Here is a 20,197-nt window from a genome sequence, read left to right on the forward strand (position 1 = left end):
AGTTAGGTTTGTTTTTATAGTATAGTTTTAATTACACATGGGAAATTAATTAATTAATTATTTTACGTATTTACATTATCGTACCTGGTAACTGATTTCTGAATCTAATGATTTAAAATAAATTTAATTTGTCTCCTGCACTTAAAAAAAAGGTTATTTTCAGGTGGGCGGGGTTTATCAACACGCGTGACTTTTGATTGGTCAATCCGATGTCTGGTCGGATTCCGGAAATCGAAACTTAATCGATCTAAATAATACGAAGAAATGAAAGTAAACTCGTGTCTGTGGTAGACGAGTGTTAGCACAGTGTAAAGGTTTTAAAATCACGTTGATGCGTCTTTTAGTGCTCGTCCGCTGAAGATATGACGCTCTGCGTGGCGCTGACGTGCTGACGCACGTAAACTTCTGCCGCTGTCTGTTATTTTAGCTTCTGTTTTTTTTTAATCCATGCAATGGAGTCTCTGTCCGGGAATTACGTTTCTCAGCTGAACGAGTACCAGCAGAAGACTCAGTGCACCGTGGAGTATGAGGAGGGATCCACAGATGGACCGAGTCACAACAAAACGTTTGCAACTCTAATGCATTCATTCTAGATGTGCTGTAGAATTGAGTCTGAGAATGCAATGAACTCTTCAAATCATTGTTGTGTTGTCAGGTTCACTATGAGGGCTATTGTGAATGGACAGCGCTATTCTGAGGGCACTGGGAAAACCAAGAAAGAGGCAAAACAAAACGCAGCCAAGATCGCGCTTAATGCCATAAAAACCTCTCAAAATACTGAACCTGTGAGTGTTCAAATATTAAATAAGTTAAGATCTATAATGCATTGCATTAAAGTGCATTGCTCACTTTTAGTGCATGGAACCTTATTGTTACCAAATTTCATCTTCATTTTCTTATGATTATGCTCTAGATAGAATCTACATCATGTTTTTTAATGTATTGAATGTATGTCTCTAACTGCAGACTACGTCATCATCTGTTCAAAACTCTCCCAACACTATGACCGTGTCTCAGAGGAATTATATTTGCTGGCTTAATGAATATTCACAGAAGAGTAAGTTATTTTTCAAGGCTCAGGAATCCACTAAAATGGATCTAGGAAGCACTCAGTGAGTATTTAAAGGTTTGCACACATGCCTGTTCTTCTGATTTACAAAGTCCTGCTGAGAAAAGATAAAAAAGTACAGGACCTTTTAAATAAAAATATAAGCGAACTGCAAAATAAAGTCCAGTTCCTAGCAGGAAATACCACTGGGTTCTCTCTGATCTCTTGTAGTTTGTGTACGTATGTCTGTAAGTATGTTTGCGGGGAGAGAGAGTTTCCTGAAGCTTATGGAAAAAATAAGAAGGACGCCAAAGAAGCAGCGGCAACCCGTGTTTACGAAGAGCTGAACAAAACAGAGGTAACACAGCAGTTATCAGTATGCCTTGGACTGTCTAATGCTCAAATCTATTTATTTATTCATTTTTTGGCATTTAAGGTCTTCGATGACAACAGCAATAAAGCACAGAAGTCCGAGGTTGTGTCTTGTAGGTAAATGCTAAAAAACATCATCAATCTTATATTTGAAAATATCAGAAATATCTGAGATCAGGATGAGTTTGTGTCTTCATCAGATTTGGAGAAATGTAGCATTGCATCACTTGCTCTGCAGTGAATGGGTGCCGTCAGAATGAGAGCAGATAAAAACATCACAATAATCCACAGAACTTTAGTCCATCAGTTAACATCTGGAGAAGACAAAAGATAAAACAAATCCAGCATTAAGATGTTTTTAACTCAAGTGCATTGAGTCTATGATTCATAATAACACTTCCTCCACATCAAAATCCAGCCACACATTTGTTTAGAGCTGTTTAAATAGTGCAGATTTCTCTCCTGATTCAGACCAGAACACTTTTTCACTGGAGGAAGTGTTATTATGGATTATAGACTCTATGTATTTGAGTTAAAAACATCTTAATGCTGAATTAGTTTCAGATTTTGTGTTCTCCAGATGTTCAGTGATGGACTAAAGTGCTGTGGATTATTGCGATGTTTTTATCTGCTCTCATTCTGACGGCACCCATTCACTGCAGAACAAATGATGCAATGATACATTTCTACAAATTTGGCTGAACTGTTCCTTTAATAGGTTCTTTTACTACACTGTATATTCTGCACATGTCAAGTTGTTAAATTTGACATCTTGTCTTTTGTATTTATGTGCTAGCCAGGAGTGCGTCAGCTTGAGTTTTGCTGATGAATCTCGAAGCGTCACGCCTGACAGCAACTACATAGCAATTCTCAATAACTACTGCCAGAAACATAATCGTGTGTTTGATTTCAAATTAGTGGAGAAGCGAGGCCCTCCTCACAACCCAGAGTGAGTCTTGAACACGCCATAACTCTGCAGATTGGTTCGAGTTATATATATATATATATATATCTGAAATCTTATGTTTCAGGTTTGTATATAAGGTTGTCATGAAAGGGAAGGAATATCCTGAAGGACAAGGAAAGAGCTCAAAAGAGGCGAAGCAACATGCTGCTCAGCGCGCTTGGAGTGAAATTAATGAGCATTCTGGATGGACCACACAGGCAGGACGCTTCAGGAATACAGCTTTGTTTATGATCTAGATGTTAACCATGTCATGCTTATTAATGCACATGCATGTTTGTAATTAACAGAGTTCTGAAGATGACAGCTCTTCACAAACTCAAGAGACATCGTAAGCTGAACATTATAACAATGCATCGTTGTATCATTATCTTTTACATGCATGCTGTGCATAAAAAGATGCATTGACATTTACAGTTGATCTGTTTTATAGTAAATCTCAGGATGCATTACACTCCTCAAGAAGCTCGTCTGAAACTCCCAGCTCAAGTTCTTCCGTTGTCTTCAAAGACTCATCTGCGGTCAGTTCTCCTGTGGTCATAAGTCCTGTAAGTCTGTGTTATTGGTAGCGTTTGCATTTTTTGACATTTTTGAAATATTCACAGATTTCAAAGGCTATATTAGAGGCTGTTTATTACATAAAACATAAACATATTTTAGCATATTATATATATATTTCAACTTTATTATATATATGTGTGTGTGTGTGTGAACTTATGAAATTGATTTGTGCTGCAGAGTGCGAGTCCACTGAATGTGAAGCCGAAAATAAAGTAAGCTTTTACAGTTGTTACATTTTTAGAACTTTTTTTTTTAAATTAATGACACAAAGTAACATTCTGCTTTTTCTTTCTTTTAGATTAGCACCAAATTTTAATCTGTCACCAAATGGTCTGGCCAGGAGTAAAGAGGTATTCCAACAATATTTACCAGCGATGGGGAAGGAAATGAGTATAAAATAGTGTTAGCTGAACTGTGAAATAAAACAAAGTGAAGTTTTCTGTGATGAATAAAAAAAATGCAAAGAAATTAGATTATTATGTATGTGAAGTTTGGGATATGTATGTTGTTCTTTATAATGAGTATCCTCCATAAAGTAATGGTTGCAAAATTAATAGATAAGTAAAAATAAAAAAATGCAAAGGATAGTAAAGATAATTTCTGCTACGTAAGAATAAAATCATGCTTTAGTAAATCATAAAAATTACAATTTAAAATGTTCAGATAAAAAGTCATAATTACTAGATAAAGCCAATATTATGAGGCAAATTTATGGCAAAAAAAATATGAAAAAAAAATGTTATTTTTGTCATAATAATGACTTTTCATGTCATAATTTTACCTTTTTAATACAATAATAGTATCAACATTTTATCTTATAATTATAGCTTTTATGTCATTATCAGGATTTGTCAAAGCATTTTTTTTATCTGGCAGAAATTAGCTTCTATAAAAATAAATTCTAAGTTTAATAAAAAAAAAATATATATATATTATATTTATATAAAAAAAACAGTTCCAATATTCTCCAAAAGCAAAAAAAAAATTTTTTTTTAATTTTTTCCTTTTCTCTGGAATTTTCTTCTAATATTTCCACAGGTTGGTCCTAACATGAACACACAAAACCCAGCGAAGCCATCTGGAGGACAAACGTCAAACCAAGCTCCAAAGTCGAGGTAAATCATAACCGGTTGACTTTGAGTTTTGAAAAGCTTTAGAAATCATTGTTTTAAAGCAGTTATGTTCATCTTTGTAGGTTTTTAGAAGACTTTGACTCAATAAATCCAATTGGCAAAGGTGGCTTCGGCCGTGTTTTCAAGGCTAGACGAGTACTTGAGAGCACATATTATGCTGTGAAGATAGTGAAGAGCACAAAGTAAGTCAATTAGGTTGTCTTTGTTTTAAATAATTAATGTAATTTGTGTCTTATAGGTTACATCATCCTAATACCTGCAATGTTAGGCTTCGCATTGATGTCTAAAAAAGCTATCTAGGCCAAAAGCTAACTAGGTCTAAAGCGCAATGTCATAACATGTTCTGTATTTCCATAGAAAAGCTCGTCGTGAGGTCGCAGCTCTGGCTAAGTTTAATAACGCTAACATCGTCCGCTACTACACATCTTGGGTGGAGGACATGGCGTACAGACACGAGTCTTCAGAGAGCTACAGCCTCTCAGAGTAATTCACCCAAAGCAAGTCTTTCTGGAACAAGCTGCAGTCTCCAGCTGTAACGTGTGTATTTGTGTCTGTTGGCTTTAGTTCTGGCAGTGACCCGGGAATAAAGTTCCTCTACATTCAGATGGAGTTTTGTGAGGGAGACACGCTTCGTGCCTGGATTGATGAAAGAAACTCTTCAGATGTTCGTGACCCAGAGAGGAGGACGGAGGCGGCGCAGATAAACAGACAGGTGTTGGAGGCTGTGGAGTACATTCACTCCAAGGGATTGATCCACAGAGACCTGAAGGTGGGTATTGACCACACCCCATGGGTGTTAAGGGGCCATTTTAGGAGGGGGTGGCAGAGCTTTTATAAAGGATATCTCTTTGGGTTTAAGATTTTAGTCTTTGCAACTTTACAGATCTTCTTCATTCACCAAGAGTTTGTAACACTCCAGAGAGAAAGGAACAATTGAAATCGCATCATATGACCCCTTTAAACTTTAGAACATTTTTGTTGTGTGCTTTTATTTTTTTACATTTTTATTTATTTGTTATTTTAGTACTTCAAGTTGAATAAAAAAAAAAGATAATTAGAAAGGTTAATCTAAAATCTGAGCTAAAATGGAAGTATATTTGTAGCAAAAATATATTGTATGGGTCAAAATTATCGATTTTTCTTTCATATCAAACCTTACTTTAAAGGTGATTTTCTTACAACCCGAATTCCGGAAAAGTTGGGATGTTTTTTAAATTTTAATAAAATGAAAACTAAAGGAATTTCAAATCACATGAGCCAATATTTTATTCACAATAGAACATAGATAACGTAGCAAATGTTTAAACTGTTTTATCCACTTAATTAGCTCATTTAAAATTTAATGCCTGCTACAGGTCTCAAAAAAGTTGGCACGGGGGCAACAAATGGCTAAAAAAGCAAGCAGTTTTGAAAAGATTCAGCTGGGAGAACATCTAGTGATTAATTAAGTTAATTGATATCAGGTCTGTAACATGATTAGCTATAAAAGCTTTGTCTTAGAGAAGCAGAGTCTCTCAGAAGTAAAGATGGGCAGAGGCTCTCCAATCTGTGAAAGACTGCGTAAAAAAATTGTGGAAAACAATGTTCCTCAACGTCAAATTGCAAAGGCTTTGCAAATCTCATCATCTACAGTGCATAACATCATCAAAAGATTCAGAGAAACTGGAGAAATCTCTGTGCGTAAGGGACAAGGCCGGAGACCTTTATTGGATGCCCGTGGTCTTCGGGCTCTCAGACGACACTGCATCACTCATCGGCATGATTGTGTCAATGACATTACTAAATGGGCCCAGGAATACTTTCAGAAACCACTGTCGGTAAACACAATCCGCCGTGCCATCAGCAGATGCCAACTAAAGCTCTATCTTGAAAAATGGATGCCATATGTGAACATGGTCCAGAAGCACCGTCGTGTCCTGTGGGCCAAGGCTCATTTAAAATGGACTATTTCAAAGTGGAATAGTGTTTTATGGTCAGACGAGTCCAAATTTGACATTCTTGTTGGAAATCACGGACGCCGTGTCCTCCGGGCTAAAGAGGAGGGAGACCTTCCAGCATGTTATCAGCGTTCAGTTCAAAAGCCAGCATCTCTGATGGTATGGGGGTGCATAAGTGCATACGGTATGGGCAGCTTGCATGTTTTGGAAGGCTCTGTGAATGCTGAAAGGTATATAAAGGTTTTAGAGCAACGTATGCTTCCCTCCAAACAACGTCTATTTCAGGGAAGGCCTTGTTTATTTCAGCAGGACAATGCAAAACCACATACTGCAGCTATAACAACAGCATGGCTTCGTCGTAGAAGAGTCCGGGTGCTAACCTGGCCTGCCTGCAGTCCAGATCTTTCACCTATAGAGAACATTTGGCGCATCATTAAACGAAAAATACGTCAAAGACGACCACGAACTCTTCAGCAGCTGGAAATCTATATAAGGCAAGAATGGGACCAAATTCCAACAGCAAAACTCCAGCAACTCATAGCCTCAATGCCCAGACGTCTTCAAACTGTTTTGAAAAGAAAAGGAGATGCTACACCATGGTAAACATGCCCCGTCCCAACTATTTTGAGACCTGTAGCAGAAATCAAAATTGAAATGAGCTCATTTTGTGCATAAAATTGTAAACTTTCTCAGTTTAAACATTTGCTATGTTATCTATGTTCTATTGTGAATAAAATATTGGCTCATGTGATTTGAAAGTCTTTTAGTTTTCATTTTATTAAAATTTAAAAAACGTCCCAACTTTTCCGGAATTCGGGTTGTAATATATAGAATTTTATTTATTTATTTTCAGATTCCAGATTTTCAAATAGTATCTCAGACAAATATTGTCCTCCTAACAAACCATACATCGATGGGAAGATTATTTATCATCTATTGTATAAATCTAAATCTAGAAAAAAATTACCCTTATGACTAGTTTTGTGGTCCAAGGGTCAAATATATATAATTTTATTTCAGTTAACACTTATTTATATATATATATATATATATATATATATATATATACAAAATGTTATTTATTTCAGTTAGATTCTATTTGTTTTAGTTAATGATAATAACCCTGAATTGAAAAGGAATTTCTTTTCTTCTGATTGCCATTCTCTGTTCCTTTGTTTCAGCCGTTGAACATAATGTTCAGCAGCGAGGGAAGAGTTAAGGTTGGGGACTTCGGCCTCGTGACCACAGCAGAAAATAATAATGATGAGCATCTGCTGGTACGGACGAAAAGGACAGGAACCCGTATTTACATGAGCCCAGAACAGGTGAGTCAGGAGATGTATGTTAAAATCAACACAAAATAGTGTTCACAACCCATTTTACTTTACTGTAATATTGCATATTTGATTTAAATTGGAATGTTCATGCACTTAAATGAATCATGCACTAAAATGAATAATGAATTGCGCACAAAAATGAATCGCACAAAAAATTTAATCATGCACAATAATGAATACTGCACAATAATGAATACTGCACAAAAAATGAATCATGCACAATAATGAATTGCGCACCAAAATGAATCATGCACAATATTGAATCACACACAAAATTGAATAATGCACAATAATGAATCATGCACAATAATGAATCATGCACAAAATTGAATCATGCACAGTAATGAATCATGAACAATAATGAATCATGCACAAAATTGAATCGTGCACAGTAATGAATCATGAACAATAATGAATCATGCACAAAATTGAATCATGCACAATAATGAATCATGCACAAAATTGAATCATGCACAATAATGAATTATGAACAATAATGAATCATGCACAAAAATGAATCATGCACAGTAAGATTATAAGGAATATGCATTTACACAGTAAATAAGAATCTATGTGACTGAATGCATTATGAGATTGTAAAATAAGTGTGTTTCTATGTGAGTGTAATGCTGAAAATGTCATTGTTCTAATCTGAATATTTAGGCGACTCAAACATCGTATGACAGAAAGGTGGATATATACGCTCTGGGTCTCATTTATTTTGAGCTCATCTGGAATCTCGTCAGAGATGAAAGGAAAAAGGTTTGAAATATCTTTGTGTACTTTATATAATAATACCATCTATGTATTCATCTTGAATATGAAATGTAATCTGCATGTATGTGTCTGATGGGTTACAGTACACTACAGAGAAAGAGGATGTTTGTTGTTTTCTTGTACAAACATCTAAACAGTCTCAAGTCAAGATACATTTACTTGTGAACCAGAATAACAATTAAATACTAAAATGTTATTATTTGAAAATTGAAATTAGGTGATTTTATGCTTAAACCAGGAGAAAAAAAATATAAAAAAAGGTAATTAAGGGAAAACAAGATTTTATTAATATAATAATATATGAATTAATTATTATTATTTTTAGCAAAAAAAACAACAAGATTTTAAATTTTTTCATAAAACAAGACTTAATATCTTATTTTGCTTCTTAAGTAAAAGTATCTATATTCTAGAATCTTTAGACATTTGTGATAGAAAACAGAACAAAAAAATACTGAGTATCAAAAATATTTTTTTGCATTGTATAAATAATGTTTTTTTTTTACTTTTTGACTGACTTTTAGATTTGGGATGATATAAGAAGTAGGGATTTCCCACTACAGTTCTCCAAGAAATATAGCTTTGAGGTGAGTGTAATTTCATGATAGAAGATTTTCTTCCGTGCAATTGCTACCATAGGCATATCAATGTGTTATTTAACATATTACCCTGCTATAATCAGTTAGTCAAAGCTGACATGACATCTAACATGCTGTCTCATGAAACAGCACAAACTCATAGGCCGGATGTTGAATCCCAGTCCTGAAAAGAGACCAGACGCCTCTGAGCTGATCAGACAGATGGATGGATATACTAACATCCTGAATGCAGATAAAGACAACAGGACGATTTAATAAGAACTCATCTCTTATATGCATTTATAATAATAGCAGTTGCTTATACTGAAACATTTGAGGTGAAGCATTTAGCAGATGCTTCTTGCAAAAAGGTTCAAATGGCAAGTGTGCAATTCTAAAACTATGAGGGGGATGTCGATGTAAAAAAAAAAAAAAGACAATTTTGTCATCATTTACTCATCCTTATGCCGTTCTTCTGTGGAAAATGTGTAGGAGAATGTCTGCTGTGTTCTGTATAGCACAAAAGGAAGAAAAACTGAAGTGCAAAAAAGTATAAGTCCGTTTACCTTGTGCCTAACATTTCTCTGTGATCATGCTGTTGTGTTACTGTAATTCAGTCTGTACGTTTGCATGAATTAATTCCCTTTGGAACAGAAGTTGAATCCATTTGATGTGTCTTATTGTAAAACTGTCTGTATTGCAAAATTTTCTGCAATAATAAATCATGGGGCTTTTAACCGTGTCTGCCTTGACTATTGTCAAGATTTTCAAAATGGTACAGTAACATACAATGTGATGCCTCTTTAAATTCGCATTTAACTCCTTTCACAGTACATTCACAGAAAATGCATGTTTTTATTTTACAATACCACAATAGTCATTTATGAGATGACACCAGAAAGTACATTTGGAAGATGCTACTAAAATTTACACACACACACACACACACACATATATATATATATATATATATATATATAATATGCATTCAAGCTAAATGAATGTGCTTTTAAAGAAATGACAACATGAGCATTTCGTATAATCATCCAGAGTTGATGTTCATAAGTCTTTGGTGGGGTAGATGTCATCTTTAAGGGTCATCTGAAGTCTTCATGAGAGGCTGGATCCAAGCTGGAGCTGCCTTTATATTCTTACAGTAATTATCACTTATATATTTGTGTTATTTAGCTAGCATACATAAAAAAAAGTTTATTACTAATTTCTAAAAATAGACACAGTTGTTTGCTTTTTCAAATAGTTTTATTCTGAAAACAGCCTCAAAAATAACAGTCCCTTAAAAAAACTGAAAAATAAAAAAAAATCTCGCACATTTCCTAAATTTAGCGTGAACAAGAGAATCTAGAAACGCGGAAGTAACGCGGTTTTTAAGGTGGAACGGATCGCGTCAATAAGAAACTGGATACATTGTATTCGAATTTTTACTTAAGGCTATGGATGTGTGCTACAATGTATTATTCCATTCTTCTGTAGGCATAATGGTGTGTTGTCTATGTTAAGTTACGTAATAAAAGTTATGACAGTGACGATTCGAAACCTAGAGCTGGGCGTGTTATTATTAACCTAAATGTCGTGAAGTTTACCGCTGAGGAGAGCGAGAGTGAAACGAAACCAAATTAATACGAGTCCGACGGTGAACTGAGATTTTTGGTCTCTAGACCTACTAGAGAAGGTAGAAGACAACAATCTGACAGCATCTGCATTAAAAACATTTCGGACAGAAGCAAAATGTCTGAAGACAGTGAAATAGAGAAACAGATCTGTGACGTCTTGAGGCGAAACGGCAAAAGCAACGCGTTGAAAATTGCGAAAGAAATCAAACTTGATAAACCCATCGTGAACAAACATCTGTACAACCTAGAGAGATCAAAACATGTGGTCAAAACTGACGAACTGCCTCCAGTTTGGGATCTTCTGGAGAAGAAGAAAGAGATCAAACAGACACTCAAACCAGAGCAAAAGCCTCAGAAGACAAGTGAGGAGAAACATGTGGAGGATCTGCTGAGATCAGGAGCTTTAAAAGCCAGTCACATCGCCAGAGACCTGCGACAGTCAACACAAACCATCAACAAACAGCTGTACAGTATGATGCAGAAGGGAAGAGTCCAGAAATGTAGCGTAAGCAACTTGTGGAGTCTGAATGAGGAGTGGAGCGAGGAAAGTTCCAGCCAAGAGAGGTTTGTGCTGTTTATTTTTTATTAAAAACACTTACAACTGTGATTTATTACAACTGTGACTTTGCATTTGGTGTGGCAGTGTTGGATAATGCAGGTGCATCTCAATACATTAGAATGCTGTGGAAAATGTATTCATTTATTTCAGTAATTCAACTAAAATTGTGAAACTCGTGTATTAAATAAATTCAGTGCACACAGGCTGAAGTAGTATAAGTCTTTTGTTCTTTTAATTGTGATGATTTTGGCTCACATTTAACAAAAACCCACCATCTCAACAAATTAGAATACTTCATTAGACCAATTTTTTTTTTAAAACACGTTTTTTTATTTAACTGTTGGCCTTCTGAAAAGCATGTTCATTTACTGTACATGTACTCAGTACTTGGTAGGGGCTCCTTTTGCTTTAATTACTGCCTCAATTCAGCGTGTCATGGAGGTGATCAGTTTGTGGCACTGCTGAGGTGGTCTGGAAGCCCAGGTTTCTTTGACAGCGGCATTCAGCTCATCTGCATTGTTTGGTCTCTTGTTTCTCATCTTCCTCTTGACGATAGCTCATAGATTCTCTCAGCATCTGTGAAGATGAAATCAGCATCTTCAAAAAGCTGGTCAGCAGAAGGAAGCATGAAGTGCTCCAAGATTTCTTGTTAAACGTGTGCAGTGACTTTGGTTTTCAAAAAACACAATGGACCAACACCAGCAGATGACATTGCACCCAAATCATCACAGACTGTGGAAACTTAACACTGGACTTCAAGCAATTTGGGCTATGAGCTTCTCCACCCTTCCTCCAGACTCTAGGAGCATGGTTTCCAAATGAAACACAAAACTTGCTCTCACCTGAAAAGAGGACTTTGGTCCACTGGGCAACAGTCCAGTTCTTCTTCTTCTTAGCCCAGGTAAGATGCCTCTGACGTTGTCTGTGGTTCAGTAAATCTCTTGACACGTCTGTGTGTGGTGGATCTTGATGCCTTGACCCCAGCCTCAGTCCATTGCTTGCAGTTTTCTTGGTTGGTTGTGCATCTTTTTCTTCCACACTTTTTCCTTCCACTCAACTTTCTGTTAACATGCTTGGATACAGCACTCTGTGAACAGCCAGCTTCTTTGGCAATGAATGTTTGTGTCTTCCCCTCCTTGTGAAGGGTGTCAATGATTGTCTTCTGGACAACTGTCAGATCAGCAGTCTTCCCCATGATTGTGTAGCCTAGTGAACCAAACTGAGAGACCATTTTGAAGGCTCGGGAAACCTTTGCAGGTGTTTTGAGTTGATTAGAGAGTATGACTCCTAACCCTAGGGTTGTGGGTTCGAGTCCGGGGCTGGCAATACCACGACTTGGGTGCCCTTGAGCAAGGCACCGAACCCGGGCGCCGCAGTGTAAATGGCTGCCCACTGCTCCGGGTGTGTGTGTATGTGTGTGTTCACTGCTGTGTGTGTGCACTTTGGATGGGTTAAATGCAGAGCATGAATTCTGAGTATGGGTCACTATACTTGGCTGAATGTCACGTCACTTTCACTTTTTTTCTTCACTTTTTGAATATGAGCCAAAATCATCACAATTAAAAGAACCAAAGACTTAAACTACTTCAGTCTGTGTGCATTGAATTTATTTAATACACAAGTTTCACAATTTGAGTTGAATTACTGAAATAAAAGAACTTTTCCACAACATTCAAATTTATTTAGAAGATGCACCTGTAATTTAAAATTACTTATTGATTAGTACATTTTCTTGTTTATCAGTGATTCATGTCTACAAGACAGTAAACCAGGCTCACATTCAGAGTAAGTAAACCAAACATGACTTTAGCATCTAACTTTAATTCTTCAAGGAAGAAATTAATGTTAGGTTTATACTGATAAAACATAATGAACATACAATTATTTTTTGCTGTATGTTAAATGTTTTACATGAATGCGTCATTTATAGGTTATTTGAAATGATCACAGAGCTTGGTGATGGAGGCTATGGTTGCGTTTATAAAGTGAAACATAAAATTGATGGCAAAATCTATGCTTTGAAGAAGGTCATCTTAACCAGGTAAGTTTATACATTACATTTTTGGAAGAAAAGATTTCATCCTCATGTCAGAGAAAAAAGTTTGTTTATTATTTAATTATTATTATTATTATTATTAATTTTTTTAGGAAAGCTGATTCTGAGGTGAAGGCACTGGCCCAACTGGATCACCCAAACATAGTGCGTTACATTACATCTTGGCCTGGTCCTGACATCTGGACATCAAACCAGCAAAGAAACCAAGTGTCTACGTAAGCCTCCGGTGCTTTTAATCATTTGAGCAAAAACAGTGCTTCTCAATAATGATATTTATGAATTTTATTGATGCATTTACAGAATATTTTTGTTTGCAGAAAAAAACTGAACAGCAATAAAGGGGTGCAACTCTAAACTCTAAAAAATCTACAGTCGTGGCCAAAAGTTTTGAGAATTACATAAATATTGGAAATTGGAAAAGTTGCTGCTTAAGTTTTTATAATAGCAATTTGCATATACTCCAGAATGTTATGAAGAGTGATCAGATCAATTGCATAGTCCTTCTTTGCCATGAAAATTAACTTAATCCCAAAAAAACCTTTCCACTGCATTTCATTGCTGTCATTAAAGGACCTGCTGAGATCATTTCAGTAATCGTCTTGTTAACTCAGGTGAGAATGTTGACGAGCACAAGGCTGGAGATCATTATGTCAGGCTGATTGGGTTAGAATGGCAGACTTGACATGTTAAAAGGAGGGTGATGCCTGAAATCATTGTTCTTCCATTGTTAACCATGGTGACCTGCAAAGAAACGCGTGCAGCCATCATTGCGTTGCATAAAAATGGCTTCACAGGCAAGGATATTGTGGCTACTAAGATTGCACCTAAATCAACAATTTATAGGATCATCAAGAACTTCAAGGAAAGAGGTTCAATTCTTGTAAAGAAGGCTTCAGGGCGTCCAAGAAAGTCCAGCAAGCGCCAGGATCGTCTCCTAAAGAGGATTCAGCTGCGGGATCGGAGTGCCACCAGTGCAGAGCTTGCTCAGGAATGGCAGCAGGCAGGTGTGAGCGCATCTGCACACACAGTGAGGACAAGACTTCTGGAAGATGGCCTGGTGTCAAGAAGGGCAGCAAAGAAGCCACTTCTCTCCAAAAAAAACATCAGGGACAGATTGATCTTCTGCAGAAAGTATAGTGAATGGACTGCTGAGGACTGGGGCAAAGTCATATTCTCCGATGAAGCCCCTTTCCGATTGTTTGGGGCATCTGGAAAAAGGCTTGTCCGGAGAAGAAAAGGTGAGCGCTACCATCAGTCCTGTGTCATGCCAACAGTAAAGCATCCTGACACCATTCATGTGTGGGGTTGCTTCTCATCCAAGGGAGTGGGTTCACTCACAATTCTGCCCAAAAACACAGCCATGAATAAAGAATGGTACCAAAACACCCTCCAACAGCAACTTCTTCCAACAATCCAACAACAGTTTGGTGAAGAACAATGCATTTTCCAGCACGATGGAGCACCGTGCCATAAGGCAAAAGTGATAACTAAGTGGCTCGGGGACCAGAATGTTGAAATTTTGGGTCCATGGCCTGGAAACTCCCCAGATCTTAATCCCATTGAGAACTTGTGGTCAATCCTCAAGAGGCAGGTGGACAAACAAAAACCCAGTAGTTCTGACAAACTCCAAGAAGTGATTATGAAAGAATGGGTTGCTATCAGTCAGGATTTGGCCCAGAAGTTGATTGAGAGCATGCCCAGTCGAATTGCAGAGGTCCTGAAAAAGAAGGGCCAACACTGCAAATACTGACTCTTTGCATAAATGTCATGTAATTGTCGATAAAAGCCTTTGAAACGTATGAAGTGCTTGTAATTATATTTCAGTACATCACAGAAACAACTGAAACAAAGATCTAAAAGTAGTTTAGCAGCAAACTTTTTGAAAACTAATATTTATGTAATTCTCAAAACTTTTGGCCACGACTGTAGAGTGCACGGACACACATTTGTGAAATGGTGTGAGTGTAACACTGCGACTATCTAAAATAAAATCAATAATTCGACTACAGTGCAGTAAAAAAGTGGACATCAAGGAACGGGTTACACTCTAAAACATCAAGAAAACAGACACACACACACACACACACACACACACTCATAGATACACACATATAGAATTATACATACTCAAATGAATTGGTATAGCTATAACCACATGGCCTAAATGAGTCAGAAAACAGAAATAAGAGGTTAAAATCAGATCAGACCCAGAAGGCTTAAGCTCTCATAAAGCATTCCTGTTCATTTTTGTTACATTTTTATAGTTATAGTGTATAACAAAGTACTTTTTGTGTTCAGGTTTGAATGTAATAATAATAATGCAAAAACCTACACTTCAAATCAACATTTAAAACAACAAAAAATATAAACCTTGACAAAAAGTAGTCTTCGAGAATGCCTTTTATATACACATTTAAATCCACAACCTAATAATAGTAAACAGTTATTTTAAAAGCCTAGTCTAATATGGAGACTCTTTTGATGTTTGGGCGCATGCGTACGCGTGCGACTGGCAGTGGAAGAGCTGGCGTCCGATTTGTTTGTTTTGTAAGCGTTACTAAGTGCATCTAATTCTGTCTAAAGTTTGTACAAAGTTTGTCTGAGACTTCCTGCCGAGCAGCTAAGCGTTAACCTAAAATTGGAACTTCTCTACTTGATTGTGACATGGATTTTATCATGTTTGCTGCTTGCCCGTGATTCAAAGCAGGCAGCTACCCAGGGAAGTACACGGTACAGCAGAGAACAATTGCTTCATCTTAGCTCTGGGAACTTTCCTGGTCTATCAGATATAACCTTACACTTACGAGACGGTATACGAAAAGATTATAAATCCATACCCTTGATATGGCAGAAAAAAAGAGGAAGCAGGGAAAACGCAGAGGTGACAGACTTCGCTTGAGGAAGCAGGGAATGAGACGGATTCCCCTGCCCACGATGATAACTGGGAATGTGCAATCCCTCAGGAACAAGGTTTATGAACTCCAGGGAAATGTCCAGCTACAGAAGGATTTCAGGGAATGCTGAACCAACCGGGATAATGACCGAGATCTGTGGATTGACGGCTTTGGATCACCTGTTCGGATGGACCAGGAAGTCAGTACAACGGGAAAGACACTTGGTGGCACTTGTGTGTACTTTAATAGATGGTATTGTACCTCTTTGACTGTACAAGAAAAAATATAAGATTTTTACCAGTATGTCACTTGTCCTACCAGACGGGGAAAGACACTGGATCTCTGCTATGGCACACTAAAGAACGCTTATTAATCGACGCCACTACCTCCACTGGGCTCCGCAGACCATAATTGTATACAACTCCTCCCCACTTATCGTACTGTCCTGAGAAGGGAAAAAGTGCAAACTAAGACAGTACAAGAATGGACTGAGGAATCAGTTATGTGCCTCCAGGAGTGTTACGATTGTACAGACTGGGATATTTTTAAAGAATCATGTAAGGACTTGGATGAAATGACTGATGCTGTTTGTTCATATGTGGCCTTTTGTAGAGATATGATTATACCTAGCAAACAAGTAAAAACATACCCTTATAATAAACCATGGGTGAATAGGTCTATAAAAGATAGTATACAAAAAAAAGACATGCTCATAAGCAGGGAAATGCCTCGGATCTACATGTAGCAACTAAAGAGCTTAAAAGTGAGATATATAAAGCAAAACTAAGATATAAGTCCAAACTTGAAAAAAATCTGGCTGAAAATAACCTTGGCTCTGCCTGGTCCTGTATGAAAACGATAGCAGGTACCCAGAAGCACAGTAATAGTAGCTATGTCTTTCCAGAGGGTTTTGGATAAGAGGTGGAGCTTGCCAATGCTTTTAATTCTTTTTATACACGTTTTGATAAGTCTGATTTTAGCCAGGAGGTCCAGGGACTCCAACATAAACTCAAGGATAATAATCAACATTTCAATATCACATATGAAGATGTAGAAAATGTGTTCAGTAGGACAAAGATCAATAAGAGTCAAGGACCTGATAACATTTGTGGGCGCGTGATTAAAACATGTACAAGAGAGCTGAGTCACATATTCCAATTTATTTTAAATAAATCATTGCAGACGCAACATGTACCTAAAATGTGGAAGGATGCTGTAGTGGTCCCAGTTCCAAAAGGTAGTAGTTCTAAAACACTCAATGAATTTAGACCTGTCGCTCTTACTTCAATTGTAATGAAAAATTTTGAAAAATTGATAAAGCAACATATTTTAAGGAAAACGGAACATGCATTGGATCCCATGCAATTTGCCTTCAGGCCACGCAGGGGGGTAGAAGATGCCACTCTCACTCTGCTTCATTTGCTCCTCAAACATCTTGAGGGAAGTGGGTCCCATGCACAAATTCTTTTTATTGATTTTTCATCTGCCTTTAACACAATTCAACCATATATTTTAGCCAACCGCCTGATTGAGCAATTTGATCTTTGTCCTAGTCTTGTTGGTTGCATTCTGGATTTTTTAACAAAAAGAACACCGAGAGTAAAGGTGAATGGAGCTCTGTCTGGTCAGCTTTGCTCTTCTACAGGTTCACCACAAGGGTGTGTACTCTCACCCCTTTTGTGCATTTTATATACCAACATGTGTCAGAGCAAATATGTAAACAGGACCATTATTAAATATGCCGACGACACCATCATATTGAGTCTGCTCCATAAAAATGATAGAGGCCATGGTCCAATACTTGAAGACTTTGTCCAATGGTGTGAGGAGTCGCACCTTCAATTGAACATACCCAAAACAAAGGATATGTACATTGATTTTGGAAAAAACCCGGGATATGAGGCAACAACTATAAATGGGGAACTATTTATGGGGAAGTCGTGGCCTAATGGTTAGAGAGTCGGACTCCCAATCGAAAGGTTGTGGGTTCGAGTCCCGGGCCGGCACGTACAGTTCTCTCTCCACCTTCAATACTTCGAACCCCCAACTGCTCCCCGGGCGCCGCAGCATAAATGGCTGCCCACTGCTCTGGGTGTGGGCTCTCACAGTGTGTGTGTGTGTGTTCACTGCTCTGTGTGTGTGCATTTCGGATGGGTTAAATGCAGAGCACAAATTCCGAGTATGGGTCACCATACTTGGCTGAATGTCACTTCACTTCACTTCACTTCACTTCACTTAAATGGCCGACTAGTGGACCGAGTACAATCCTATAGATACCTAGGGACAATTATTGACTCTAAATTTCCAGGAGAATTGTGAGGCAGCGCCTATACTGTTTGAGAAAATTGCACCATTTTAATATAGACAAGACAATGATGACATTATTTTAAAAGTCTTTTATTGAAACATCATTCTCCCTGGTGGCATGGTTCGGTTGTGTCTCAGTCAAGCACAAGAATCGCTTAAACCAAATTGTTAAATGGTTGAGTAAGCTGACTGGGGAGCTCCAGTTGCACCCCACAACTCTGTATGCAAACCAACTACAGAGGTTAGCTATGGCCATCAACAAAGATAGTCAGCATCCTTTGAGTAGGGAATTCCAGTATCTACCCTCTGGATGGAGGCTAAAAGTTCTGGTTGCAGAACTACAAGATTTAAAAACAGTTTTGTACCAGCAGCAATCATTCTGTTAAACAAACTGTAAAATTATTATTTGCACAAATTATATGCACAAAACGCATAAGCACTTTGGTTATGTACTGTTCTCCGTTCCTTGTTTTTACTTAATTTTTATTTCCTGTTTTATATGTTTTAATGTTGTGTGTGTTGCATGTTGTGTCTTAAGGATGCCCTGCCTCTTAGACTGCAAAACTAGTTTACCTACGGGTACCAATAAAGTAACCTGAACCTGAACCTGTCTCTATTTAAATCTGAAATACTGCAAATGTGTATTATACACATTTTCAATGTGAAAGATTTGATCAGAATCATTGCATAAATATTAATACCATAATATTATCTCAAAATACTTAAAGATAATACCATCACAATGTTAAAGATTCATCCATGGGTTATGCCTGTTCTTTCTCTCTCTTATTTCAGCAGAACATATTTATTTATTCAGATGGAGTTCTGTGAGAGAGGAACACTGACTGATTGGATACAGGCGAGAAATGATCTGAAAAAATATAGAACTAGAGTGGAAATCCATAAAATATTTTCTGAAATTATCACTGGAGTGGAATACATCCATGCAAAAAATCTCATCCACAGAGACTTAAAGGTATTTCATTTTATTTGCTGCATTATATGAGCATTCAAATAAGCATTTTACGCATGTGTACTTTCCTTTTAGCCTGATAACATACTGTTTGTTGCTGATGGGAAAGTGAAGATCGGAGACTTTGGGCTGGTGGCGGCCCAGACCGATCAGAATGGTGACCCTATAGAGAGGTCAAAGAGAAAAGGAACACCACCATATATGAGTCCTGAGCAGGTGACATGTTTCTATTGATTTTAATTAATTGATACCAATAAGATACATTGGTATATATATATAACATAATTGTTTACTTTAGGAAAATAAGAAGAATTATGATGAAAAAACAGACATTTTTCCCCTTGGACTCATATGGTTTGAGATGCTCTGGAAAATATCTACTGGGATGGAGAGAGTGAAGGTCAGTAGCATTTCATGACCGTCCTCAGTAGTGACTGTATTCAGTGTCTTTACAGATATTTGCATTCATTCGTTCACTCTTTCTTTTTTTGGCACTGCAGCTGTGGTCAGATCTGAGAAATCAAAGGTTTCCAGAAGGGTTCAGTGACGAATATTCAGCTGAAGTAAGAAGCCTGACTTTACCTTCAAATAAACATTGACTGGACCAAGAATAATGTTTTTCTGCTTCTTTCTCAGAGTACATTCATTATGAAGATGCTGTCATATTCACCAGAGGACAGGCCTCATGCAAAAGATATAAAAAGAGATCTTCAGATGTTTTTCTCTCTGGAACAGGATCTGTTAAGCCAGAAAACAGTTTGAGATTATTGTGTGTAGAAACTCTTAATCGAGTCTTTTGGATTTAATGATTTACCACAGATTACCCCTGACAGGCACCAACTTGTGTTTTTAAGATTTTATTCATAATTTAATGATTCAATTGATAATATACAACCCAAAATGTTAAACATATGGGGAGTGATTTTTGTAATGGCTCCATAAAATTAGGATGTATTTACATCTTAGATATACTTGCAACTAAAACATAATGGTTCATAATGTTTACAACATAATGTTGCAACTAAACTGCAACTAAAATGCAGTATTGTATAATAAAAAAACATTTTGAA

At 37.1% G+C, this 20,197-nt stretch overlaps 2 protein-coding genes across 2 annotated transcripts; both read left to right on the top strand.

Annotated features, from left to right (window-relative positions):
• Positions 1-212: 212 nt before the first annotated feature.
• LOC132110374 (interferon-induced, double-stranded RNA-activated protein kinase-like) lies at positions 213-9,339 on the top strand. Its single transcript, XM_059516925.1, has 19 exons — positions 213-565; positions 656-785; positions 967-1,112; positions 1,280-1,406; positions 1,485-1,537; positions 2,217-2,369; positions 2,452-2,584; positions 2,675-2,715; positions 2,818-2,932; positions 3,123-3,157; positions 3,244-3,295; positions 3,984-4,060; positions 4,141-4,260; positions 4,436-4,561; positions 4,643-4,847; positions 7,197-7,340; positions 8,016-8,114; positions 8,654-8,716; positions 8,858-9,339. Exons 1-19 carry the CDS (start codon positions 453-455, stop codon positions 8,981-8,983), a joined length of 2,058 nt encoding a protein of 685 aa, XP_059372908.1. The 5' UTR covers positions 213-452; the 3' UTR covers positions 8,984-9,339.
• Positions 9,204-20,197, top strand: LOC132110276 (interferon-induced, double-stranded RNA-activated protein kinase-like). The gene is made up of 10 exons (XM_059516848.1): positions 9,204-9,257; positions 10,352-10,902; positions 12,641-12,682; positions 12,828-12,938; positions 13,046-13,168; positions 18,950-19,130; positions 19,203-19,343; positions 19,426-19,527; positions 19,628-19,690; positions 19,764-20,197. The coding sequence occupies exons 1-10, from the start codon at positions 9,204-9,206 to the stop codon at positions 19,887-19,889; spliced, it is 1,494 nt and encodes a 497-aa protein (XP_059372831.1). The 3' UTR covers positions 19,890-20,197.

The sequence above is a fragment of the Carassius carassius genome, chromosome 30, assembly GCF_963082965.1.
Source record: "Carassius carassius chromosome 30, fCarCar2.1, whole genome shotgun sequence".
Taxonomy (NCBI): domain Eukaryota; kingdom Metazoa; phylum Chordata; class Actinopteri; order Cypriniformes; family Cyprinidae; genus Carassius; species Carassius carassius.

Coding starts and splice junctions, on each gene's coding strand:
- LOC132110374 (XM_059516925.1), top strand. CDS start 453: ATGGAGTCTCTGTCCGGGAATTACGTTTCTCAGCTGAACGAGTACCAG. Junction 1,538..2,216: donor TCCGAGGTTGTGTCTTGTAG/GTAAATGCTAAA, acceptor TTTATGTGCTAG/CCAGGAGTGCGTCAGCTTGA. Junction 2,716..2,817: donor TCACAAACTCAAGAGACATC/GTAAGCTGAACA, acceptor TCTGTTTTATAG/TAAATCTCAGGATGCATTAC.
- LOC132110276 (XM_059516848.1), top strand. CDS start 9,204: ATGTCTGCTGTGTTCTGTATAGCACAAAAGGAAGAAAAACTGAAGTGC. Junction 10,903..12,640: donor GAAAGTTCCAGCCAAGAGAG/GTTTGTGCTGTT, acceptor CTTGTTTATCAG/TGATTCATGTCTACAAGACA. Junction 19,131..19,202: donor TCATCCACAGAGACTTAAAG/GTATTTCATTTT, acceptor CTTTCCTTTTAG/CCTGATAACATACTGTTTGT.